Source organism: Capricornis sumatraensis, chromosome 1 (assembly GCF_032405125.1).
Source record: "Capricornis sumatraensis isolate serow.1 chromosome 1, serow.2, whole genome shotgun sequence".
NCBI classification, from domain to species: Eukaryota; Metazoa; Chordata; class Mammalia; order Artiodactyla; family Bovidae; genus Capricornis; species Capricornis sumatraensis.
The window spans coordinates 225,022,493-225,049,644 of NC_091069.1; the positions used below are offsets into that span (position 1 = coordinate 225,022,493).

The 27,152-nt window shown below is 39.1% G+C and overlaps 1 protein-coding gene and 1 non-coding gene across 2 annotated transcripts in view; one reads left to right on the forward strand and one right to left on the reverse strand.

Annotated features, from left to right (window-relative positions):
* The first annotated feature begins 344 nt into the window (after nt 1–344).
* Nucleotides 345–27,152, forward strand: part of LOC138072744 (ceruloplasmin) — a 45,575-nt gene continuing 18,767 nt past the window's right edge. Inside the window, exons 1-10 of the mRNA XM_068963890.1 lie at nt 345–500; nt 9,285–9,532; nt 11,814–12,026; nt 12,392–12,565; nt 14,069–14,323; nt 15,592–15,763; nt 20,731–20,870; nt 22,659–22,796; nt 24,000–24,214; nt 26,154–26,304. Of these exons, the coding sequence (XP_068819991.1) occupies nt 355–500; nt 9,285–9,532; nt 11,814–12,026; nt 12,392–12,565; nt 14,069–14,323; nt 15,592–15,763; nt 20,731–20,870; nt 22,659–22,796; nt 24,000–24,214; nt 26,154–26,304 (1,852 nt within the window). The 5' untranslated portion in view covers nt 345–354. The remainder of the gene's footprint in view (nt 501–9,284; nt 9,533–11,813; nt 12,027–12,391; nt 12,566–14,068; nt 14,324–15,591; nt 15,764–20,730; nt 20,871–22,658; nt 22,797–23,999; nt 24,215–26,153; nt 26,305–27,152) is intronic.
* TRNAG-CCC (transfer RNA glycine (anticodon CCC)) lies at nt 1,739–1,810 on the reverse strand. The gene has a single exon. It is a non-coding gene; the product is annotated as a tRNA-Gly (tRNA).

Sequence of the window (27,152 nt, forward strand, 5' to 3'; positions counted from 1 at the left end):
TGTAGCGTATTGTTGGAAGAACAAAGGGAACATTTAGACATGATCTCTGCCTTCCTGGAATTTACACAATGAATGGTAGAAACACAGACTTATGCACACTCCAGTGCCTCCAACAATAACTGTTGACTTTTTATTTGTAATTAGAGAATCCAGGCAGTGGAAGACTAGGTTTTTCCCGGGTTTACGAGAACTGAACCCAAGTGGAAAATGTTATTTGCTTTAACTAAATAATTCCATCTTATGCAACATAACATTCTGCCAATCAAGCAAATAAAGAAAGAAAGCCTTATTTATAAAGTTGCCTGCTTCTGATTTCATTCCATTGCTTCTTGGGCTCCAAGAGGGAAAAAAAAAATGAAGATTTTCTTGCTCTGTATTTTTCTAATTTTATGTGGTACCTCAGTCTGGGCGAAAGATAAGCATTATTACATTGGAATTATTGAAACAGCTTGGAACTATGCCTCTGACCATGGGGAAAAGAAACTTATTTCTGTTGACACGTAAGTCATTGCTTTTTCTTCTTTGTAGACCAAACCTAAATTATCAGTTAAAAAATAAAGCCAATAAGATGAAATATTTCTTTAATTTGTTATATACAAAAACTGAAAAATATGGACTTGAAACTCTGGACACTAATGAATCTCTAATTCCTGGGATTTTGTTTGCTTTTTGGGATGCTGCCTTATTCCTTCCCCCTTGGTCCTGAGGAATTGTGTGGGTTTCTTTTTACCCCTTCTGGTCGTTACATCTCCCATCGTGGTTCAGGCTCTTTGTCTGTTTATGCAGAAGTTCTTTCATCCAAAGAATGACTGCATAAAGTTTTCTGTTTACTATTCCATTTCTGATTACTAGCAGTAAAAATTAAAGGCTTTTTTAATCCTTCAAAAAAACATTTGTTTTATATATCAAATACAATCTTAATATGACTCCACCTAATACCTGTTGGATGACTCTGGACAGATAACTACATTCATCTTTCTCAGACTCAGCATCCTAATCTGTTGACAAAGACAATAAGAATACTTCATAGGGCTGTTTAAAGAGTGGGTGCATGGAAAGCTCTTCTTACAGTGCTCGGCACATCATTCATGTGCAGAAAAACTCTATGTAACTTACAGGGTTTTTTTAAGGTTTTCTTTATTAAAGGTTTTCTTTGTTTCAGTTGAAAAGTCCCTTATTTCAAGCAAAGTTCATCACACAAAAAGACAAGTTCTCCTTGAAGATTTTTGTAATGGAAGATTATCTATATGAAGGTTATCACTTTTAATAATGTTAATTAAACATTAAACACCAAATTAAAATTTGTTACTCAAACCCATATTCTTTACATTTAAAGATGTATTTTAATGGTGATAAATGTATTTCAATACTGATACTTAAAAATGCTTGTTAATGGTGACAAATGACCCCAATGACCATTTGCTGCTAACACTGTATCTATAAAAAATAGCTTAAAAAGTATGCTAAATTTCATAATGTTGACTCTGTTGATAGGGATACATTATTCTCATTAATTTTATGTATGTTTAAAGTTTTTCAAAGTAAAATAAATAAACAAATAAATGCATAGATGATAATACCTAATAGTTAAGTTATTAATTTAGTAATAATCAGTGAGGGATGTTTCTGACCTAAAAAGAACTGTTTGTAAATAAAACTAGTATGTTTTGCAATTATATTTTTAAAATATTCATTTATTTGACTTTGCTGGGTCTTAGTTGCTGCATGTGGTATTTAGTTCCCTAACCAGGGATCGAACCTGGGACCCTGCATTGGGATCACAGAGTCTTAACCACTGGACCACCAGGGAGGTCCCTGCAATAATTTTTTTAAGCTTGGTTTTGAGCTAGTGTTCTCCTCTTTTGGAGATGACATATTCTTAGGCTTCACAAGAACCATTATTTTGTATGACTTCAGCATTTTCCCTAACTAAACAATTACATATGTTTTTTATAAGAAATCTAGATACATTTTTTGAAAAGGTCAGATACATTAGGAAAAAAAAATACTGTCATACAGTCCTACTCCATGCCCTCATCCGTCCTGTTGTCATTATTCATGGTCAAAAATCCAATCAGTTTGATTGTGTATCAACCAAGTGCTAGACATTGCCCTGACCATACTTTAACAAAGTCTCTAATTCTAGACATTTAGAAAAGAAAAGGGCTTTGGTAAGAATATTTTTGCAGGGAGGGAAGAGAATTTTTTTATTTTTAAGTAGCTTAGTGTCCTGTGTGTGCTGGGGAGGTTATACAACATTGGCTCGATCATCTTTTGCTTCAACAACAGCCTACAGTTGTGTAAACTATAGATGGCACTGCTCACTCTGTGATATTTTTTAATATATCTGAACAGCAAATATTGACTAGACCTTCAGCAATTTTGCCAATACTATGCTAACGTTTAATGGCACCCCACTCCAGTACTCTTGCCTGGAAAATCCCATGGATGGAGGAGGCTGGTAGGCTGCAGTCCACGGGGACGCTAGCAGTCAGACACGACTGAGCGACTTCACTTTCACTTTCATGCATTAAGGAAATGACAACCCACTCCAGTGTTCTTGCCTGGAGAATCCCAGGGACGGGGGAGCCTGGAGGGCTGCTGTTTATGGGGTTACACAGAGTCGGACATGACTGAAGTGACTTCTATATATATAGAGATAGATAGATAGATAGATAAGTTTAGGTGGCAACTTTCTGCTGCTTCTTTGCATCAGATTTGCAGAATGTCCAGCTGCTAATACATTCAGCCTTCTATAACAAAATACACCAGGCAGGATAGCTTAGCAACAACAGAAATCCCTTTCTCACAGCTCAAGAGGCTGGGAAATTCAAGGTGCCAACATGGTCATGTTCTAGTAAGATCTCTTTTCTGGGTTCATAGCCTTTTCACTGTGTCCTCACTTGGTGGAAGGGACTAAGAATATCTTCAGAGCCTCTTCTACAGAACTGCCTTATAAGAAGGTACTTACTCCATTTGTGAGAGCCCCACCCTCATGACCTAAGCACCTCCCAAAGACCTCATCTCCTAATACCATCACAATGGGGATTAGGATTTCAACATATAGTGGGGGATAGGACATAAATATGCCAAAGGATGATGTGATATAACCAGATACAATTATTGACACTCATCTTGTGAAGGCTAAAAAGGAGTGCAGATAATTAGGCTGAGAAACAGGTTGAAAGAGGTCAAGATGGTTGTTAGGCAGAGAATTAGGTTTAAGCTGCAGTTGACCTTGAAGATCTGGAACAAGGAAGCGGAAAGTGTGTATGGAGATGGAAGAAACTCCATCTGCTAAATTCACTGGTGATCACTAGTACCTAGAATTTGGAGACACTAAAATATTTTTTAATAAATGAAAACGAATGAATAAAAGGTATGTAGGAAGCTAGACAAAATTATAGGCTGTATTGTCAAAATTTCCCCTTGCTTCTAGTGTGAAAAGGTTTACACCATAGACTAAATCAGAAGATAGAATGAAATAAGAAAAGTCAGTTTATGGAGTTATACATCAGTTAATGAAACAGGAAACACTGGCAGATAGAAAGGAGAAAATGTGTGGATTCTTTTAACTAGGAAAATAAGAGTTCACTTCTTTTTATTCTATCAGAAGTATTTCTTTCTAGTGGGATAAGTTCAGTTTGGTCACTCAGTCGTGTCCAACTCTTTGCAACCCCATGGACTGCAGCATGCTAGGCTTCCCTGTCCATCACCAACTCGCGGAGTTTACTCAAACTCATGTCCATCAAGTCTGTGATGCCATCCAGCCCTCTCATCCTCTGTTGTCCCCTTCTCCTCCTGCCTTCAATCCTTCCTAGCATCAGGGTCTTTTCAAATAAGTCAGCTCTTCACATGAGGTGGCCAAAGTATTGGAGTTTCAGCTTCAGCATCAATCCTTCCAATGCATATTCAGGACTGATTCCCTTTAGGATAGACTGGTTGGATCTCCTTGCAGACTAAGGGACTCTCAAGAGTCTTCTCCAACACCACAGTTCAAAAGCATCAATTCTTTGGCACTCAGCTTTCTTTATAGTCCAACTCTCACATCCATACATAACTACTGGAAAAACCATAGCTTTGACTAGATGAACCTTTGTTGGCAAAGTAATGTCTCTGCTTTTTAATATGCTATCTAGGTTGGTCATAGTTTTTCTATGGGGTAAAGTAGAATTTCCTTATATTTATCAGTGCCTTATCTGTCACTTTAACACATCAATAAACTGTTGAAGATCTTTGAAATATATTTTCTGCTCCTAAATTGAAGTGAAAGTTAAAGTGTTAATTGCTTTAGTAGTGCCCGACTCTTTGTGACCCCATGGACTATTACAGCCCGCCAGCCTCCTCTGTCCATGGAATAAGTTATTTGTATTTAAGGGCTTCCCTGGTGGCTAAGACAGTAAAGAATCCACCTGCAATGAGGGAGACCTGGGTTCGATTTCTGGGTTGGGGCCTGGCAACCCACTCCAATATTCTTGCCTGGGGAATCCCCATGGACAGAGGAGCCTGGCAGGCTATGGTCCATGGGGTCACAAAGAGCCAGACATGACTGAGCAACTAAGCACAAGAATAAAAAGGGCTTCCTTGGTGGCTCAGTTGGTAAGGTTCGATTTCTGGGTCAGAAGGATGCCCTGAAGAAGGAAATGGCAACCTACCCCCATATTCTTGCCTGGGAAATCTCATGGACAGAGGAGCCTGGTGGGCTACAATCCATGGCGTTGCAAGAGTTAGACAAAGCTTAGCGACTAAACTACCACCACCACCAAGAATAAAAGACATACATATAAAAACAATTAGCAAATGCAATACTGTGATCTGGGCCCATGGTAGTGTATGCTATATAAACCCAGGTTGAGTCTTTGCCTACCAGTTACTTTTGGACCTTTCTTTGTGATTCTGTGTGTAGTAGGCAGAGTTTTTTTAATTGCCCCCAAAGACATCCTAAATCTAAAATTCTAGAACCAATGAATATGATGATATATCACTCCCATGGTTTATGTTATATTCAAGGATACAGTTGACTTTTAACTAGGGACATGATCTGGGTGGGCCTAGTCTAAAGCAGAGAATTCTCTAGTGGAAGAGGAGGAAGTCAGAGAGATTCAAAAAGGTTTGAGGGGGATTCAACAAACTGTTGCTGACTTGGAGATGGAAGAAGTCACTTTGGAAGGAATACAAATGGCCTTAAAGAACTGGGAGAAGTCTTCAGCTGTGAGCTAGCAAAGAAACAGGAATTTCAGTCCTATAACCACAATGAACTGAATTCTGCCGATAACCTGAGTGAGCTTGGCAGTGGCCTTCTCCACAGATCCTCCAGACAAGTACTCAGCCAAGCCAACACCTTGATGTCAGCTGTAATAACCTGAGGAGAGAATCCAGTCATGCCATGCCAGACTGCTGATCCATGGAACTATGAAATTAATAAATAGGTGTGGTTTAAAGCTTTGTGATCATTTGTTATGCAGCAATAGAAAACTAATATACTATGTCTCAAGTAATGAAGCCAAGTATCCAGAGACTTTTCACATATATTACCCACACTTTAGTAATCATGTCTAAACATAAACCAAGACCTCCTTGAGTGCACTCTGAATTTTTGGGAGGGAATAGCATTATTATTGTTTTACCAAGGCAGTATAAAAATTGTTTTAATTACCCTACCATTAAAAACTCACCTCTGGATCTGAGCCTACCAGAAATTAGAAGAATTGCTATAGGATTATAGGGCTTCCCTGCTGGCTCATCAGATGGTAAAGAATTTGCCTGCAATGCAGGAGACCCAAGTTCGGTCCCCTGGAGAAGGAAATGGCTACCCATTCCACTATTCTTTTCCTGGGAAATCCCACGGTCAGAGGAGCCTGGAGGGCTATAGTCCACGGGGTCACAAAGAGTCAGACACGAATGAGTGACTAACACTTTCACTTTCACTATAGAATTTTAAGAACTGGGGAAGCTAAAAGAGAAGGATGTGATTACTGAGAGGGGGATATATCTATTGAAATGAAGTAAAACAACATATCACAATTGCCAACAGAAAGAACAACAATTAATGTGAATAATTTGTTCAGGTCAAAGAACAACAATAATAGATCGCTTTGACTGGATATCTGACTGGCAAGCTTCCTGCAAGCTTCCAGTAACTGACCTTTTGTCCCCAAAGCTGTGCTCTTGATGTTAAATAGACATTCCCTAATGACCCTTTGATGTGTCCTTGGAGGCAGAGCATAAACAAACAGACCTCCCCCAAGTTATCACATTACGTGAAATATTTACCAATTTGCTTAAGACTTAATTTTGTTTCAGAAAAAAAGACAAGATGGGAAACACATTTTGCACATTGCTATGTATATACAAGAAATCCAAATGTTAAAATTTCTGAATAGATTATAAGTTCAGATCAATTATTTTTAAAGTATTTTTCACCACCTCACCCCACCTCCAAAAAAATCTTTGTATACACAAAAAGAATCCCAAAGCTTAGGCAATACTCCCCCAATTTCAGGAAATAATGAATACAGGAGAATTTCAGTGCAATGAAAGCATTTTGACAAAGTCCGCTGCAGTTTATGGAAATGAAATGTGACATATTCCTTAATGCTTCAGAGGCACATTCAGGAAGTATAAATACACATTGTATCTAAAGGAAGCCTCAAGAATTTGAGGGCTAATTTTAAACTTTGGCTTTATTTAAAATGTGGATCAGGCTTCCCTGATGGCTCAGTGGTAAAGAATCCACCTGCCAATCCTGGAGATGAAGTTTCGATCCCTGGGTCAGGAAGATCCCCTGAAGAAGGAAATGGCAACCCACTCCAGTATTCTTGCCTGGAGAATCCCATGGACAGAGAAGCCTGGCTGGTTACAGTCTGTGGGATCGCAAAAGAGTCGAACATGACTTAGTCAATAAAACAGCAAGATGTGGATCAACAGGGCATGGTGAAACGCAGGTTAGAACCTCTATTTAAATATCACTGAAGGTGAATCTCTTAGATTCATAGACACTGGTGAAAACTTTCCGCTAGGCTTAGACAGGTCTGTGTGAACCTGAGTGGCCCAGGTTCTGATGTGACCCGAGAGGAATTCCATCTTTGAGCTATAAGGTTTCCAGCTGCCATTGTGTGCTTGACTGAACTGCCCTCTTCCTGACCTCCTCTCAGCAAAGTGGACTGGATGAATCTGTCTTTAATCTCAGTGACCTTCAGTGCTTTGGAATGTTGCTGTTGTTACAACATCTATTCATCAAGATTACTTCTGACGGTACTAATGTGGCAGTTTAGGGGGAAGAAATCACACCCCTTCTCACTGTTTTTCCATGTATTTTAATGTGCTCAAAGTCTCTCAGAGCTTTTCTCAATTTTTTTTTTTTTTGGTTTGTTTTAACAAAATGGAAATTGCAACAATTAGAAAATGAAAACAAATATGACAAATAACAGCTTAAGCATGGGATTTGCCGTATTGGTTATAAAAGATGTAACTTTATTTTTCTAACTTCCATTTTGGCCCTTCTCCCACCACGATGGGGGAAATGGACTCCCATCTCATTCATTTTTCAGTGAACAAGTTGAGAATCCCAGGGCTTAAACAATCCAGCATGACAACTATAAGGTGCTCGTTGTAGAAGCTCTCTGGTCAATCCAGAGCACGGGGCTCTGCTATTTTCAACATCTGTTCCTGCTGCCCAAATGCAGCTCAGAGACCCTTCTTACTGTTCCCCTCACTCAAGCTCGATCTGGTACCTCCATGCCACCATGCCAGGAGAGATTTGGCCACGACCAGAACCAGCCACCTTTCTGTCTCAAGGCATCCAGGAATCCCACTGTCTCTGGGATTGGGCAGCTTTCTCCCCCTGCATCTGGAGCCTCCTCTATTCGGGTTGCCCATGAGCACAGAGAGGCATCAGAACACAGAGGGGTTATTTGTTAGTAAATGCAGATGCCCGAACTTCACCCCAGCAGCACAGATGCAGAATCAATGGGGCTGGAGCCTAGGAACTTGCATTTATCAAGGTCCTCAGTAGATTCCTACGCATGTGAAAATTTAAGAAACATTAGGCCAGAGCCTTAGATTTAAAAAATAATAACAGGCCTTTAAACTCTGCAACAGACAAAGATCAACACTCCCACACAAGCTCTGTTCTCATCTTGGAAAAAAAAAAAAGGAAAAATATTCTTCACTCTTTCCGATGAGCTTACCACTGAGAAAACAAGCCTAAATTTATTCCTTAGTCAGGTTATACAGCCTCACAAGGGTTGAGTGGAAAATAGTAAGGCACCAAAAGTCACTGAGATCAAAGCAGGCAACACACACACACACACATAAACCCTAGGTCATCAGCCAGAATGTTAGCATTTTTTATTCTAGTGGAGGAGACCTCAAGTGTGGAAGGGCTGCCAAAGTCCAGGTTTTAAGTGGGTTCTCCTGAACAGCTAGAAGCCACTGCCCACAGGTAGATTCCACTGACCTACCCCAGCTTCTATTAAAGACAATAACTTAAGAATCAGTTCAAAAGTTTGAATATCAAGCTCAATTTCTTTCTTTTCCTTTCTTTTCTTCTCTCTCTCTTTTTTTTTTCCTGGCTACTATTCACTTTGCTGATATTTTCAGGGAAGTTTTAAGCAACTATTAATCAGCCACTAACCAGAATATAAACTTTCAGTGTTCAAGTACTTCTGCTAGCAAGGGATTAAAAAAACCACAGGAGTAATTTGAAATCAAAGGTAATTAAAAAACCCATATACTTTATATGCATCAATTCCAACTTTGATTTAGTGTTGCTAAAAGAAATTAAAACAATAGCATTACCTTAGCATTATTAGTTTTGCTTTAGGAAAACAAATATATACATACAATTTGACATCTCACACATCCAGATTGATTGCTTGTAAGCTCAAGTTTTCTTCATGACTGAAAGAAGTGCACAAGAGTGAGAAATGTCTTAGCTTTATTTTACATTTCACTTAAATTTTATAGTCTATAAATTTATATATTTATATGTATTCATAAGGTCTCTGTGTTTCAACATTAAAATGTTGTAAGAAATACTCTGGTGAGATGTATTATATTTTTATGGAGCATTCACACATGGTTGTCTGCCATATAGCTAATGTAGGACACCTCACATTATTAAAATAATATGGCTAAATGCCAGCTCTCCTCTTCATTTTTTGAAAACATCCTTACAACAACAGCAAACATTTAATATGATATGGTTATTCATTTCTCTTTCATTATAATGTTATCCCTGGAAATGATGGCTTCTAATAACGTTGTCTTCTTTCCCTTTGCAGGGAACATTCCAATATCTATCTTCAAAATGGCCCCAATAGAATTGGAAGTGTTTACAAGAAGGCTGTATATCTTCAGTACACAGATGAAAACTTCAGGACTGTTATAGAAAAACCTGTCTGGTTAGGGTTTTTAGGCCCTATTATCAAAGCTGAAACTGGAGATAAAGTTTATGTACATCTGAAAAACTTTGCCTCTAGGCCTTATACATTTCATGCACATGGATTAACTTACTATAAGGAGCATGAAGGTCAGTTCAACTCAAAATCTTGCTGGAATTCTCTCTTCCTTTTCAGTAGCAGCATTTTTTAACTTCCAAGATTATGGACTTTCCTCCTGGATAAGACCCGTAACAATTTTACGAATAAGTGTTTTGGTTCACCCGAATAATGCCGTGCTTCTCTTGGTTGTGCTTACTTATGTGGAGTGTGAATGTGATAGGATTTCTGGGTGAACTCACATAGTGAGAGTCAAAGAGAGCTGGACTTCTTTCTCAGCGCCCTACACCTTTCCAGATAAATAGTCAAACTAAGAGAAATGCAGTGCACATTAAAGCCTGGAAAAGACAAAACTCCTGAAGGAAGAAACAGGACTCAGATGGGGATTGTCTTGTCTCTAAAGTTCCTACTGTGAACTTACTGTAACAATTGTCACCTTAGTGCCTCAGACGGTAAAGCGTCTGTCTGCAATGCAGGAAACCAGGGTTCGATCCCTGGGTTGGGAAGATCCCCTGGAGAAGGAATTAGCAGCCCACTCCAGTATTCTTGCCTGGAAAATCCTATGGACCGCGGAGCCTGGTAGGCTACCGTCCATAGGGTTGCAAAGAGTCGGACACGACTGAGCGACTTCACTTTCACGTCCATCCTAACTTTGTCCCAGCTAAGGCACAGCACAGTCGTCTCACACGGTAACCAGATAGTGCATATGGCTGGATGATCCTGGAGTCATACCTGAGACACAATTAACCAAAACGTCACTTAACTACAGGACTTGGAATCCTTAAAGATAGTACGGGAAGAACAAAGATTATATCTGGTGCCTGTGATCTCATTCTTAGTAGATGGTGATGGTAATGATGGTGATGATGGTGATGATGATGATGGAGACGAAGATGATGACAGGTGATGATGTTCTATTGTGGTTAAAAGAAAGGACTTCAAAATTAACTGACCCGTGTTTGAATGCAGCATTGGCTTTTACTTGGCTGAATGACCTTGGACAAGTTACTTAAATTCTCTATGCTTCAGTTTTCTCATCTATAAAAAAGGAACAGTGAGAGTATATAATAAGAACTCTATAAATGTCAGTTATTATAAAAAAAAAAATACTGAGGCCATGCTACAGTTCATGGGAATTATAAGGATCAAGCTTGGAAATTAGGATAAAATTCATCCTAACTAATTATTGGCTTTGTATTTAAAAGAGGGATTGCTTTACAAGGTGAATGTTTTGATCTTTTATATATTTATGTGTTTTTCTAAACAAAATAATTATATTCATAGCATAAAAGTTTACTGCCATCTTATTTTTTTACTATTTCATGTTATATTAGGATATAAATAATTTTTACAGATGATCATTGTATTGTGGCTGTGTTAGAAGAAAAAAGAGTACTTATCTTTCAGAGACACATACTCAGTTATTTATAAATGAAATGACATGAGTCAGGGGCTCACTTTAGAATAATTCACTGATGATGGGGATTAGAGTGGGTGAGAGTACAGAGGAAACAAGATTGGCCTTGAGTTGATCACTGGTAAAGCTGAGATTTTGGGCACAGGAAAGTTTATCATATTATTCTCTAATTTTTGCATATGTTTGGAAAAATACAAAATTAAAGTAAAAAAACAATTTCATGGTTATTTCATAGGTAAAAACCTGATATCATATAAGAAGCTTCAAATTATAGGAGAGGGTAGCCATTTTGCTCTTACTTCCAAACCATAACCCCAGGGCAAAAACATTTTTTTGTTTTTTAAATACAATTGTATGGCATTTTAATGTGACCCTAATTCTGAACTCTCAGAAAAAGTGTTTGTTTTTGTTTTTTTAATTGCAAACCCATAGTCACTATGGGGCTTCCCAGGGGGCACAGTGGTAAAGAAGCTACTTGCCAATGAAGGAGATGGGAAGATCCTCTGGAGAAGGTAATGGCGACCCACTCCAGTATTCTTGCCTGGAGAATTCCACGGACAGAGGAGCTTGGCAGGCAGGCTACAGTCTATGGGGTCTCAAAAAGTCAGACATGACTCTGCACCCAAAAGTCACTATGCTCCTAATTAATCTATTACTGCTTCTTGAAGACTCAGTCAAGTATAAAAAATGACATTTTCTGTGAAACTTCCAGACCTTGTTGCCATTAGCTTCTTATTCTTCTGTGCTCAAGTAAACATCACTGCATTCCCAAGGGGATACATACTAGATATTGAATAAATGTTTGCTGAATGAATTAACAGACCATCTATTTTTTTTCTTTTAAGTTCAAGCACATTCAAATTCAACCTGTCATTTCATTGCATGTCGTTTCCTAGGGGCCATTTATCCTGATAACACCACAGATTTGCAAAAAGCAGATGACAAGGTGCAGCCAGGTGAACAGTGTCTGTACATACTGCATGCCAACCCAGAACAAGGTCCTGGTGAGGAAGACAGCAACTGTGTGACCCGGATTTACCATTCCCACATTGATGCTCCAAAAGACATTGCCTCAGGACTCATTGGGCCTTTAATACACTGCAAAAAAGGTACACTTTCTCATTATTAGTCACAATAAATTACCAAAGACAGTAGACAGGGAGGTTTATTCTTTAAATACACATTAAGTCTTCTGTGTTATGACTGAGTAGGGAAGGCAGAGGGGTGGTGAGTCTAGAAAAAAAGGAACGGAAGAGTAGGCAAGGGTAAGGAGAAAAAAGGGTGCATGAAGCAACATTTAGGCTATTGAACACAAATTCCCTAAATATTTCCAAGTCTATAAAACAGGAATGACTGGTCCAGATTTCTGGTCTGTTAGGAAAATAAATACTAAAATTGTTTAAAACTATATGAATCACATGCTAAAATTCATGCTAAAAATTAAGTTCTACTGAAATAGTAATTTTCACTTCAGATTCTCTGGATGAAGAAAAAGAAAAAAATATTGACAAGGAATTTGTGGTAATGTTTTCTGTGGTGGATGAAAATCTCAGCTGGTACCTAGAAGAAAACATTAAAACCTACTGCTCTGAACCAGAGAAGGTTGAACAAGATAATGAAGACTTCCAGGAGAGTAACAGAATGTATTGTAAGATTACACAGGATCTGTTAACTTTATCTTATTTTTCTCAGTCCATGAATTATGCTAAACTTATTCCCTTACATGAATAAGTAGTGTATTCTAATCTATGCCCTTGGTAACAAAGCATATTGGGTATGCAAATAGATATTCAGCTAAACAGGTCCAATCAAAACTCTAAGCCAGGGAAAGCCAGATACATCAAACCATTTCAAAACTAATAAGGATAAATCAATATTCTCCCGACTCCTAAAAATTAAAGCAGCCTAAAATTATTAAATTATATTTTAAAGCATTGCACTATAGTTAAGAAAATAGTTCAAACCATTAATTCTAAAAGATTTCTTTTACATACATATTATCCTTCATTACCACCCTCAACTTTGCATCATTTTCCCCTACATTTTTGCTCACTTTATTTCTTCTAAAAATGCTTTCTTTACTGCCTAGGCTTCTCCTGAATTCTCAGACACAAAATAATGGGTTTATTAAGATAGTCTATCATGCAGAATTTGCATAAAATTTCAAATCCCTTAATACCAACTAGACCAATAAGTATAGATTTTTGTTTGTGTTTAGCTTCTTAAAAATAGCTCTTATGCAGAAACTGAGAAATGCAATAATAACTGTATTATCAAAGCAGAAAAATAAACAAATTAAACACAGGACAGATTTTTGTTCTAACTTCTGCTTATTTCTGGCTGGAAGATCCTCGCTCCATACTTTTATCTAGCCTCTGTTCTGTGCTAAGCAAAACAGATGTTAGAGACTCAAACTTCCAGGCTGGCTAAGCCTGGTTTGGTATCTCTGTTGCATTTGGTTCACTCACAGGACTTCCCAGAACTGATTTCTGCTTTAACTCTAAGACCTCCCAGTTTGAACAGTGCCTCTCAGTTTTTTAGAAGAATCTCAGGCCATCATGCTTTTGACCTTTTAGATCTTTTCCTCCTTCACATTTCTTCCAATTTTGTCTTTCAAGTTAAAAAAAAAAAAAGCTTCCTTTGTGTTCTTATTGAAAAAGCAACTCACATCACTGTAGAAAATTGCAAAAGTTCTGATAAATAAGCAAAGAAAACTTTGACATCATCCATACTGCCACTACCAACACGATGCATATGGTTGATTCATAAATAAGCATGTCCTTTTTCTATTTACTATATATGTGTGTGCATTTATATGTATGTATGTATGTATGTATGCACACATTTGTATTTGCAAATATACACATGAACATACCAAGATGTATAGTTTATAACAAGGAGAGCAAATAGGTTTCATCTTCAGTGTTCATGTGCTAATACTGTGTTGAAAAAAAACCTGAGGCTAAATTCAGGTCCAAAATGAAGAATGCTGTGATTGATTCATAATATCTGATGTGGGTACAAAAGGTAAGAATAGTGACATGTGTGCCAGGTATTTTCCATCTCAAATTGATTTTATTTTTGTAGTGCTAACTATCAATATTCCAGGTACCAATATATGTTAGTCACAGTCTCTGCTCTTGACTTACAGCTGTGAATGGATATGCTTTTGGAAGTCTCCCAGGACTCTCCATGTGTGCTGAGGACAGAGTAAAATGGTATCTTTTTGGCATGGGTAATGAAATTGATGTGCACGCAGCTTTCTTCCATGGGCAAGTGTTGACAAGCAAGAACTACCGTGTTGATACAATCAATCTCTTTCCTGCTACCCTCTTTGATGCTTTTATGGTGGCTCAGAACCCTGGACAATGGATGCTTAGCTGTCAGAATCTAAACCATCTGAAAGGTAAGGCATCTTTACCTGAAATTAACTGTCAGTTGAAAAAAGAAACATGTCTCAGTTACAATACTAATGGGGTGACTATTGGAAATTAGAATCTAAAAGCTAAATATCTTTGGAATGATCTGAACTTTGAATTGTTAATTTTATTCCTCTGAAAGTATGGATCATAATCTAATTTTTTAAAATAGACAAAGACTGGAGCAATTATAAAGTAATTAAAGCTGAAAATACGTTAATTTTGGAAAACAAAAATTGGTCCTGAAGTATAGTCTTACTGTAAAAGTATAATACTGCTTATAGCTACTCAGATTTGTAAAATATACAATATTTTAAACATCAGAAGATGTGTATATTGGTGCTGAAAAGTAACTTGAGTTTTGACTTGATTCTGTTAAATACAACCAACTTTGTTCTTTATGAGTCCAGCTATTCCTTGGTTTTACATGCTAAATCTCTTTTCCATCTCTTTAATATAAGGAAAAGAAATATCCCCAGTTCTTGAAAAATATTAGTTTGTAATATTGATTTCCTGAAGAAATTAGGTCTAATGTGGGTCTTTGAGTAGGTTACTTTGAACTTCAAATATAATCTCATTCATCAAAGGTGACCTTGGCTGCAGCAGGCCCAGCACAGCAGGTGCAAAACCATTTTATCTAAGGGAGGGATAAAAATACATGATCACTCTATTCCTCCTCATCTATCCCATCATATCCCTTAAAATATGGCAAAGCTTCTCTTCACCATTTATTTTTCCTCATTAAAGCATTATTTATTTCAATGGTGACTCACTGATAACATAAAAGAGTGAGGGATTCCTGGCAGTCCAGTGATTAGGACTCTGGCGTTTCACAACAGAGGGCAAGGCTTCAATCCCTGGCCAGGGAATTAAGATCCCACAAGCCACGTGACATTGCCAAAAAAACCCCCAGTGAAATAAAATAGTGAAAGTGCATTTCTCCCCACACTACTTATCTATTAATGTGTCCTATTTTTTTTCTCATCAAAAGATCGTCATAGTGAAATCCCACTGAAGTTTGTTCCACATTTTTTAAAACACAAGTAATACCACTTCTCTGTGGAATATAGGCTTTTTTTTCACTGCTTGAATTTTCCATGAGTGATTCATTTGCAGCTGTTTACTCATTCATAGTATTGTTTGTAGCTGTCTATTTCTTCAGTTTCTTTCTGTCATTTCACCGGCAGCATTGATAAGGCAATAGGAGAGATAACAATGGCTTCATTAAACAGTGGCGCCTCTATGTGGTTTTCAGCTGGTTTGCAGGCCTTTTTCTGGGTACAAGACTGTAAGAAGTCTTCATCTGAGGACAATATCCATGGTAAAAATGTTAGACACTACTACATCGCTGCTGAAGAAGTCATCTGGAACTATGCACCCTCCGGGATAGATGCCTTCACCAAAGAAAATTTAAGAGCACCGGGAAGGTAATTCAGAAAAAAAAAAAAAAGATATTATTTCAAAATATGCCTCCTCCTCAACAAGTCATAAAAGGCTATTCAGCAATTAAGATTTTAACTGATACTTGAAATTGAGTAACTAGACCGCTAAGTAATTATTGAGGTGTTTGGTAGTGAGTCCAAGTTAGAGAAACAGGACTTCTGAGTCCATGAAAAAGAATAGAAAAGTTGTTAGATGCTCAAGAAAATCCTCAGAAAATGCTGAAAACAAGATTGATTCATTAGCTTTCCATTCCTGAAACCAGCCTTGTATAATCTAGCAGCACTGGGTATATTCACAAGGTTGTATAATTATCAGCACTGTGACTCTCAGAACTCCCATCATTTCAAGTAGAAATGCTGTTCAACAGGTCAATAGCTGAGCTCTACCCAAGCTTGTGACTTCTGAAGCAGAGATTTAAGTCCCTGCTACACTGACAGCCAGATATAATGATTCCCTAAACTGTATCTCCAGCCCAGAAGGCTCTTATATATGGCAGATTTTCATTCTGAACTGCTTAGTGGACACCCTACTTGGATGAGGCCCTCTCCAAATCAATATGTCCAACCATGAATCCTCTGTCTTCCACACAATTCTGAGCTTTCTGCTCTACATGAATGGTATTGCCATTTATCCATCACTCAAATCCCAATGCCTCAGCATTACACTTGACTCCTTCCCTCCTTCACCAATCCCTCCTTCTCTCATCAAATGCTGCCTCATTATATCCAAAATATCTCAGGAAGTTTGTATGCATCTCTCTAACCTCTTGGCTAGTACCTCTGAAGTCATCACTACCCTCACTGAGATTTTAAGAGAAGCCTACTGACTTGGCTCCCTACCACGGTCTTCCAACCACTTAAGGAATCCTCCTAAAACACTAATCCTTTTTGCCGGGGTCCAGCCCTGGTAGATCCAGGGAATTTGAAGGGGAGACGGAGTCGGAGTCCTAAGTAAGAACTATTTGATTAGGAAAGGATAGTGTAGTAGGAAAATTAGTGGAGAAAAAGAGGCTGATATTCCTTGGTTTACACAGATAACCAATAAAACTTCGAGACAAGAAGTTTGCCCTGTTCACGGAGGCCATAGGTGCCCTCCCGGTCTTCCAAGGGACTGAAGACGCAGAACGTCTTCCCGTTCAGGTCTTAGAAACCCGGGCAGATAAGTGAACACAGGGAGCCTCTATGCTCCAAGGGATCAGCCTGAAAAAGAGAGGGAGAGGGAGAGAGAAAATGATTGACACAGGGAGACCAAACTGCTTCAGTTAGCGAGGCCCAATAACTTTATTTTCAAAAGGACTTTTATACCTTTCCCACAAATGATGTTGTATACATTATCTTCTGGCCTTGGAGGCCTGTGAACATTTTAAGACCCTCTTTTGATAAAGGCTGCTCAACCAGAAAACTTATTTTCCCTTGAAGTGTTTTTTCTTTATATTTCTAATCTATGCCAGCCTCAGAAAGTATCAGTCACATTTTCATGAAGCAAAGGTGCAGTGAATTACAACAAACAAAGAACCAATTAGCTCAAAAGTCTGATGTGGTTAGTTTCAAGGCTACTATTCTGTTTTCTTACATTGCATCTATGTTAACTAACGCACTCCCAGGTGCACAATGGATAAGAGATATGGGATCTTAGCAACAAGCATTGGCCCAATAATGAAATCCTACACCAGCACTACTCTAATAACTTTTAACTCTTTGAAAGGCTCTATGTTTTAGGCTTCCCATGTTTCTCACAGTTGGGGGCCTGTAAACAATCACATGTGTAGTTGTAAAAGTCTGGGTAAGGCAAGTTAGAGAGCCGTCAGAGGGGTTTGATCTGAAACACTCCTTTTATATGCAGGAGACTGTTAACTGGAGCTCTAAGTTAACTTTTTCCAGAGAAAGGTGGTCGGGGATAGCCCCCCTGTAATGTCAGAAGAATAGGTGGAAAGCATAATGCAGTAAGGCAGGCAGACTCTGGTTTGGGGAGTAGATGCTTGAGAAAGCCCAGGGGGGTTTCCTTGAGGCCTGATCACGCCTTTGCGTTTTGTCAGGTCCCTTTCCTCATGACCTTTGCCATGGGCAGGATTCCCCACGCTGGCTCCTGGCACCTTTTTAAAAAATTTACATATATATATATATATATATATAATTTGAAAGTTGCAAGTTAAGTCGCTCAGTCATGTCCGACTCTTTGCAACCCTGTGGACTCTAGCCCACCAGGCTCCTCTGTCCATGGGATTCTCCAGCCAAGAATACTGGAGTGGGTTGCCATTTCCTTCTCCAATATATATATATATATAATATATATATTAGCCATGCAGTGTGGCACATGGGATCTTAGTTTCCTTACCAGGGATCAAATCCACACACCCTGCATTGAAAGCACAGAGTCTTAAGCACTGGACCACCAGGGACATCCCGTAAAACACTAATCCTTAATGTTTACATGTTTCAAAGCCCTGAGATGTACTGAAACTTTAACTAGTTCCTCCCACCCATGCCCCATCTCTCTAAGCCTCATTCTCCAATCCTGTCTTACCCTGCGTGCAATGGTCCTGCACTATTTTATAAGACATGCTATGCTCACGCTCTTCTCTGAGCCTTCCCGCAGGCTGTTCCCTCTTTGTAAACACCTGCCCCATTCTCCCCACCACACATATTCCATCTTTTTAATGCCACTTCTCCTCTAGCTAGTTCTTAAAATCTCTTCCTTTGGAAAGCCTTTGAGGCCTCTCCCCGCCCTCCATAACTCCAGGATAAATGTTTTGTAACACCCTGTGCTTGTCACATGCTGTTATATTGAACAGTCTGTAGTCTGTCTTCTGGGACAGATGCAAAGTCCATGTGGACAATGGTGGGTCCATTTGCTTATGGGTATGTCATCATCATATGGCAGGGCTCCTGGCAAAGGGCAGGTGTTCAGTACATTTGTCTGTACAGGAGAAGAGATAAAAGGGGCAGCTTTGTCAGGTTCAATGCCTTTCTGAGATTTAATTTCTTCATCTGTAAGATGAAGAGACTGGGGAGGGAGTGATTAAGATGGCAGAAGAGTAGGACCTGGAGCTCACCTCCTCCCACAAATACATCCAAACTGTGTCAAGATGTGGAACGATGCTCACAGAACATCTACCGAATGTTGGCAGAGGACCTCAGACTTCTGAAATGGCAAGAAAATCTCCACATGACTGGGTAGTACAAATGAAGAAAAAAGAGAGAGAGAGAGAAAGGAATTGGGACAGGATCTGTGCCACTTGGAGGGAGCTATGGGAGAAGAAAGGTTCCTGGACTCTGGAAGTCCCCTCACTGGTGGGACAGAGGGGGAGCTTCACCTCAGAGAAGAGTGCAACAACCAGTTTGCAGAAGGAAAAATGGAGAGAGGCCTGCCTGCATAGACAGTCAATACCAAGGCCCTGAGCTCCCCAGCCTGAGATGCCTGGTGCATATGGGGGTTGGGTGCTGAAGCTCAGGCTTCAGAGGTCAGACCCAGGGGGAGAACTGGGGTGGGATGCACCAGAGACAGCCTGCAGCGGCTGGAGTGTGAATGACTGAGAGTGTAGAGCGCCATTGTTGGGGGCTGTGAGAGGGGAGAGGTGGGACCCCCAGAGGAGCATCTTTCCCTGTGTACTCTCAGGCAATGGGACACATCACAGGATCCCAGGAGTGCTGGCAGGCCACCACATCTGCACATTCCCTTCAGGGGATAATGGGGACACACCCTGAGGAAAGAGGTGGAAGGCATCCAAACTCAAAGCAGCCCTTGGGCCAAAAAGTATTAAATCCACACAAGCTATGCAGGAGCGCTTCCGCATGTGTACAGCCTTCCATGACTACGGTAGATAACTGTTTCTCCTAAACTCAGAGTGAGGGAAATGTAAGTACAATGAAGAGGTAGAGGAACCACTTCCAGTTAAAAGACCAAGAGAAATCACCTGAAGGAACAAACAAGACAGACCAGTGCAGTGTAACAGACACTAGATTCAACAATGTGGTCATGCAGCCATGAAAAGGAACGAATTTGAGTCAGTTCTAGTGAGGATGAACGTACGGCCTGTTACACAGAGTGAAGTAAGTCAGACAAATATCGTATATTAACACATACTTATGGAATCTAGAAAAAATGGTACTGATTAACCTATTTGCAGGGCAGGAATAGAGACTCAGATATAGAGAACAGACTTCTGGACACAGCAGGGGAAGGAGAGGGTAGGATGAATTGAGAGAGTAGCATCGAAATATGTGCATTGCCATATGTAAAATAGATGGCTAATGGAAAGTTGCTGTATGACATAAGGAGCGCAACCTGGTGGTCTGCGACAACCTAGGGGGTGGGATGGGGTAGGAAGTGGGAGGGAGATTCACGAGGGAGGAAACACATGTATACTTATGGCTGATACATGTTGATGTATGGCAGAAAGAAACACCACGTTGTAAAGCAATTATCCTCCAATCAGAAATAGAGACAAATTAAAAAAAAAAAGAAAGGATATCATGAAAATACTGAAGAAATTAAGAAAGACTATCAACAGAAATGCAGAGTACTGTAAAATGGGGAGAACAATACCAATTTTGTTGCATCGTCATGTGAGTTTCAGACAATAAATGAATGTTTCTGAGTGCTAACGTGCAATAAACAGTAGTTACTCTATTTTTAGACAGTTCATAATTTATTTAAAAGATTCTATCGTAGGACAAGTTATTAACTTTCAGGGGTCGACATGGGTCCTCTTGAAAATTTTTTTCACTTCACTTGAAAAAAAAAAAAAATTAAATCTCTGTGCCATGAATCTCCACCCCCAATCTTAACATCTTTCTACAGAATGCCTAGTACTATCTGCTTGTTTGAGTATTTGGCAAATCATGGGTAATAATTCTAAGCCTTGGTCAGAACTTTTCAATTAGTATCTTGTGTGACTACTGGGCTCTGTTCTGCTCTCAGCTCCAGAATTAAACCCTTTCTCTTTTGGCAGTGCTTCAGAGGCATTTTTTGAACAGGGTCCTACAAGAATCGGAGGGTCGTATAAAAAGCTGGTTTATCGTGAGTACACAGATGCCTCATTCTCTAATCAAAAAGAGAGAGGCCCTGAAGAGGAACATCTTGGCATCCTGGGTAAGTCTGCACAGAATACATAAATACTAACGTATGCTTGGGCTTCCTGGTGGCTCAGCGGTAAAGAATCTGCCAATGCAGAATTGCAGATTCAATTCAATACAGAATATCCTGCCAATGCAGGAGATGCAGGTTCTATCTCTGGGTTGGGAAAGACCCTCTGGAGAAGGAAATGGCAACCCACTCCAGTATTCTTGCTTGGGGAATCCCATGGACAGAGGAGCCTGGGGGGCTACAGTCCATGGGGCCACAAGAGTCAGACACAACTTAGCAACTAAACAACAACAATGTACTCTTCCTCTGAACTACCACCAACTTAAAGAACAGAAGCTTTGGAATCTGAAGCATGATTTCTACATACAAACTATTCGTGGAGGAGCAAACATCAATAAAATGCAGTAGCCAATCACTTCCCCAAATGTAAATTTACCCGTAGTAAATCTTCAACATGAAAAGCCAGGCTGACTTCAATTGAATGTCTTTTTCTTTCTTCAAAGAGGTAAGGGGTGACTTTGTTTTAATAGACAGTGACGCTATTAGCTTCCGGTTTTAGTTAAAGGTACCTTCCCTTAGAAATAAAATCCAGCTACTAATGAGACAGTTGGCTTCTTGCGAAGGCACATGGGCAGAATAGCAAGTGCGTGGACTCAGACTGTCCTCACTGTCCGTCCTCACCTATTAGCCGTGTGACCTTTGAAATACTCAACTATCTGTGCCTGCCGCCTTTCTATAAAACGAGAATGATAGTAACAACAATAGTCCCTACCTCATAAAGCAGTCATAAGGATTAAATGAGTTAATTCACATAAATACTCAGGAGAACACATAGGAAATGCTCAATAAATATCATTTTATATATTACATAAAATACATGTGTACTATATATCTGTTTTTATTCTTTATTTAGTAATAATATTAACTTTGGTGATGGAAAATACACAACAGTGTTGCTTTTCACATCCAAGACAAATTTAACTTACCCCCTTTGGGTGGTCAGTGTTTACGGCATTCTCTTGGAGGTCCGTCTAGTCAAGGCTATGGTTTTTCCAGTGGTCATGTATGGATGTGAGTTGGACTGTGAAGAAAGCTGAGTGCCAAAGAATTGATGCTTTTGATCTGTGGTGTTGGAGAAGACTCTTGAGAGTCCCTTGGACTGCAAGGAGATCCAACCAGTCCATTCTGAAGGAGATTAATCCTGGGTGTTCATTGGAAGGAATGATGCTAAAGCTGAAACTCCAGTACTTTGGCCACCTCATGCGAAGAGTTGACTCATTGGAAAAGACCCTGATGCTGGGAGGGATTGGGGGCAGGAGGAGAAGGGGACGACAGAGGATGAGACAGCTTGATGGCGTCACCAACTCAATGGACATGAGTTTGAGTGAATTCTGGGAGTTGGTTGATGGAAGGGAGGCCTGGCGTACTGCAATTCATGGGGTCGCAAAGAGTCGGACACAACTGAGCAACTGAACTGAACTGAACTGAACTTGGCTCTTGGGACCAAATAGCACACATCTGGTCCACAGTAAACTAGGATGAGGAGAGTGCAGGTATTGAGTAGTTTTATAGATGTGTGAAGCTTGTGAACTGACTTGGTTAAACATGGCAACAAATTTCATTACTTGAAGTTAACTCAAAAAACCCTTCTCATCTCTTTCCAGACTCCTCATGCCATAATAAGCATGTTGCTTCCAGAGGTTCTTTTTAGAGGACAAGACCGAGAAATCAACTGTCTTAGGTATTCTGTAGGTTAGATATCAGGGAGGATAATAATTCTCTCTTTATCCCTAGGTCCCGTCATTGCTGCAGAGGTGGGAGACACCATCAGAGTCACCTTCCATAACAAAGCAGCCCATCCCCTCAGTATTGAGCCCATTGGAGTGAGAGTCGATAAGAACAACGAGGGCACATACTATTCACCGAGTGGAAGTGAGTACAACATTTGGTAATCAAGCAATAATGTTTATAACCCACTGTGCTAGTCACCCCAGGAAAACAGCCCTGAAAAAACCAAAGGCAGGAACTTCTGAGGAATCTTCTTACATACCATCCTCAGGCATCATGCCAGGAAGCAAGTCAATCTCTTCTTCTACCATTTGCGGTTGGTTTGTGGGATTCTGTCCTATTTAAATTGGGTGATTATTGACAATACTGAAAGTAACTTACTTGGATTGTATCAATTACACATTTCCAGAGTTCTATCTGGGTAACTGCTAAATTTGAAAAAATATTCTTGTAATTATTAGATGTACATTTTAGAATTTTTAGAAATATAAAATTTGTAGCCAAACATATAAGTCCTTCACTCTTCCATCTGTGCACATAATATTTTGATATCATAGTATTTAAATATGAAAAAGTGAAAGTGTTAGTCACTCAGTCATGTCTGACTCTGTGAGCCCATGGACTATAGCCCTCCCCCACCCAAGCTCCTCTGTCCATGGGGTTTTCAAGGCAAGAATAATGGAGTGGGAAGCCATTCCCTTCTCCAGGGGGTCTTCCCAACCCAGGGATTAAACCCATGTCTCCTGCATTGCAGGTGGAGCATCTATAGTCTGAGCCAGCAGGGAAGCCCTAGTATATAAATATACTTATTGCTATAATTTTGTACCCAGAGTTTGGTTTCTTACCTTATAAATATTTTATAGGTATAATTTTAATGATACAAAATGTTCCACTATATGAAAGTATCTAGGTATTTTTGTAGGTCAAGGCTAGCCAATGAAGACCCTCTTCTGGGTCTTTGATTTCTTGTAACCTTATATGTAGGAAGGGGCTAGGGAGTTTTGTGGGATCTCTTTTGTTAGGGCAATAACCCCATTCAGAAAGGCTCCACTCTCATAACCTAATCACCTCAAATACTATCATATTGGGCATTAGGATTCCAATATATGAATTTTGGAGAAACATAAACATTCAGACCATAGCAAGCACCAATCTCAGACAGAGGTATAGAGAAGACTTCCTGAGGGAAATCATACCTATTTGTGACCTGACACCAGTGGGATTCCAGTCTAATTTATAAAAGGAGCACAAAAGTGGGTTATCCTAGGCTAAACTCAGTCTACTCCATGGCTCAAATGACCACATTAGAAAGCAAACTTAACCTCCCCCATGTGACCTTTCTTACAGGTGGGCCTCCTCCTTCAGGCTCCCATGTGGCACCCAAAGGAACATTCACCTATGAGTGGACTGTCCCCAGGGAAGTGGGACCCACCTACAAAGATCCTGTCTGTCTGGCTAAGATGTATTATTCTGCTGTGGATCCCACCAAAGATATATTTACTGGGCTTATCGGGCCAATGAAAATATGCCAGAATGGAAGTTTACTTGCAAATGGGAGACTGGTAAGTCCAATGAGGGAAAATGAAAATGATTTTCAAATCCCTTTGAATTATCATTATTATAAGGAAAATTCTGCTGTTTGAGACAGTGAGGGTTCCACATGCATGCATGCATCCTCAGTAGCTTTAGTCATGTCCGGCTCTTTGTGACCCCAAGGACTGTAGCTCACCAGGCTCCTCTGTCCATGGAATTCTCCAGGCAAGAATACTGGAGTGAGTTGCCATGCTCTCCAGGGGATCTTCCCTACCCAGGGATCAAACCCGCGTCTCCTGCATTGGCAGCAGATTCTTTACCACTAAGCCTCCAGGGAAGCCCAAGTTCCACACATAATACCTGTTACAATTTTTTTCTTAGGCTTATATCTGTATTGTGTGGAGACTCTCTGACTAACAGGATTGCTTCAAAATGAGTTGGAAACAAGATTTTCCTTGGAATCCAAAGTCTTTTACGATACAATTCAACACACACATTTTTAAAAGTCACCTATTAATGACAATAGGTCAGTTAACATTCACTGAGGAAAATATTGCTTTAAATATTTTTTATATTCATCTGAAGGAGATTGGCATATTACTATTTAGTTATACTGATAATTAAGCTTCAATTATTTGTATAACATGTAAGAAATAACACTACTCACACATCCATAAATATTTTTTAGAAATGGGAAAATGACCTTCTTATCTAGAAACAGAAATACTTAATCTAACCATTGTTTTTATCTCTAAAATAAATATTGCAATATAAATCGTTAAAAGAGAAAGATTCCTTTGAAAATGCATTCAATACAATTACCACACCTTAAAGTATCAAAAAACATACATTTTAATTTGGTTTTGCTTAAAATAAAACATTTCAGACTCAGTTTATGTTTAATTATATTCCATACATTGTGACTTATAGTATTCTCATAGACATTACTTATTAAATTCTTAGAAATTCATTTTTGTTTCTTCTCTGATCTAAGAGTTACTTGAACCAAATATGATCTTTTACTTTTTTAACTTTTTGTCATTTTATGAGTAATTTTCAGTTTTATTGCCTTATAATTAGGAAATATGACTTGTAAACTTTTCTCTGTTTTCAGAGAAGTTTTCTTCTCTGAAGAAACTACAGAGAAGTTTTCTCAGTAGGTCAGCATGTAAGAGATTATAGCAGCTCCCTTCTGGAATCCTGACACATCTGAAAATATCACTTTGTTGTGCTTTGCTTGGTGTCGAGTTTTTCTAGCATAATCTTTCCCTCCCAAAACAGTACTTGGTACTCCATCTTACTCTGACATTTATTGTTCTAGAGAAGTCTGATGTTCATAACTTTTAAAATGGATTATTCTAGAAATTTGTCTATCTCTGAAATCCAAAAATTGTAGCAGGGTATTTTTAGGTAAAAGTCTATATTACTAATTTTGTCTTGCTTTCAGTAAAATTTTTGAATCTGAGTAGACTTTCCCTTTTATAGTTGTGAACATTTCCACTATTTGAAAAGAAGAAATAAAGACACAGATGTACGGACATCAAAGCAGGGAAGGGAGATGGGATGAATTGGGAGACAGGGATTGACATATACACATTACTATGTATAAAATAGATAACCAATGAGAACTTACTATATAGCACAGGGAACTCTATTCAATGCTCTGTGGTGACTTAAATGGGAAGGAACTAACAAAAAGGGGGGTGATATATGTATATGTATGACTTGTTTACTTTGCTGTTCAGCAGAAACTAACACAACATTGTAAAGCAACTATACTCAAATACAAATTAAAAACCTCTGGTGGTCAACAGGAATATTTTGTGAGTTCCATTTACAAAGTGGAATAGAAACTTCAGCTCTTGTCCTTCTTTTAGCAGGTTTATGCATAAATAGTATTGTGTATATGGAAGTGTTTCTGCTTTACTCATTCTGTCTTCATCTCATTGTTCTTATTTTGATTTTCAGAAAAATGTAGACAAGGAGTTCTATTTGTTTCCTACAGTGTTTGATGAGAATGAGAGTTTACTCCTGGATGATAATATTAAAATGTTTACAACAGCACCCGATCAGGTGGATAAGGAAAATGAAGATTTTCAGGAATCTAATAAGATGCACTGTAAGTACAGCATCATCCACCAATATCAAGCTATTTCAGCACTGCACATGTAATGCTTTTAATTAAGCTAAAATACTAATAGCTTTCCCATGGATTGTTTTAATAAATGATTAAATACCATAGTGCTCTAAGGGTAATATTGTTAATTATTTGACATATCAGTCAACTGAATCTTGGTTTCACTTAACTCAGAATAATAAAACATATAATATATGCCAATTAGATCAGTTCAGTTCAGTCGCTCAGTCATGTCCGACTCTTTGCAACCCCATGGACTGCAGCGTGTGAGGCCTCCCTGTTCATCACTAACTCCCAGAGTTTACCCAAACTCATGTCCATTGAGTCGGTGATGCCATCTAACCATCTCATCCTCTGTCATCCCCTTCTCCTGCCTTCAATCTTTCCCAGCATCAGGGTCTTCTCAAATGAGTCAGTTCTTCGCATCAGGTGGCCAAAGTGTTGGAGTTTCAGCTTCAGCAACAGTCCTTCCAATGAACACCCAGGACTGATTTCCTTTATGATGAACTAGTTGGATCTCCTTGCAGTCCAAGGGACTCTCAAGAGTCTTCTCCAACACCACAGTTCAAAAGCATCAATTCTTTGGCACTCAGCTTTCTTTACAGTCCAACTCTCACATCCATTCTTGACTACTGGAAAAACCACAGCTTTGACTATATGGACCTTTGTTGGCAAAGTAATGTCTCTGCTTTTTAATGTGCTGTCTATGTTGGTCATAACTTTTCTTCCAATAAGATTCATAGTCCTTAAAATGTAGTCTCTAGGTCAGCTGTTTCAGCATCACCCAGGACTTGTTAGAAATGCAGATTCTTGGACTCCAACGCCAACCT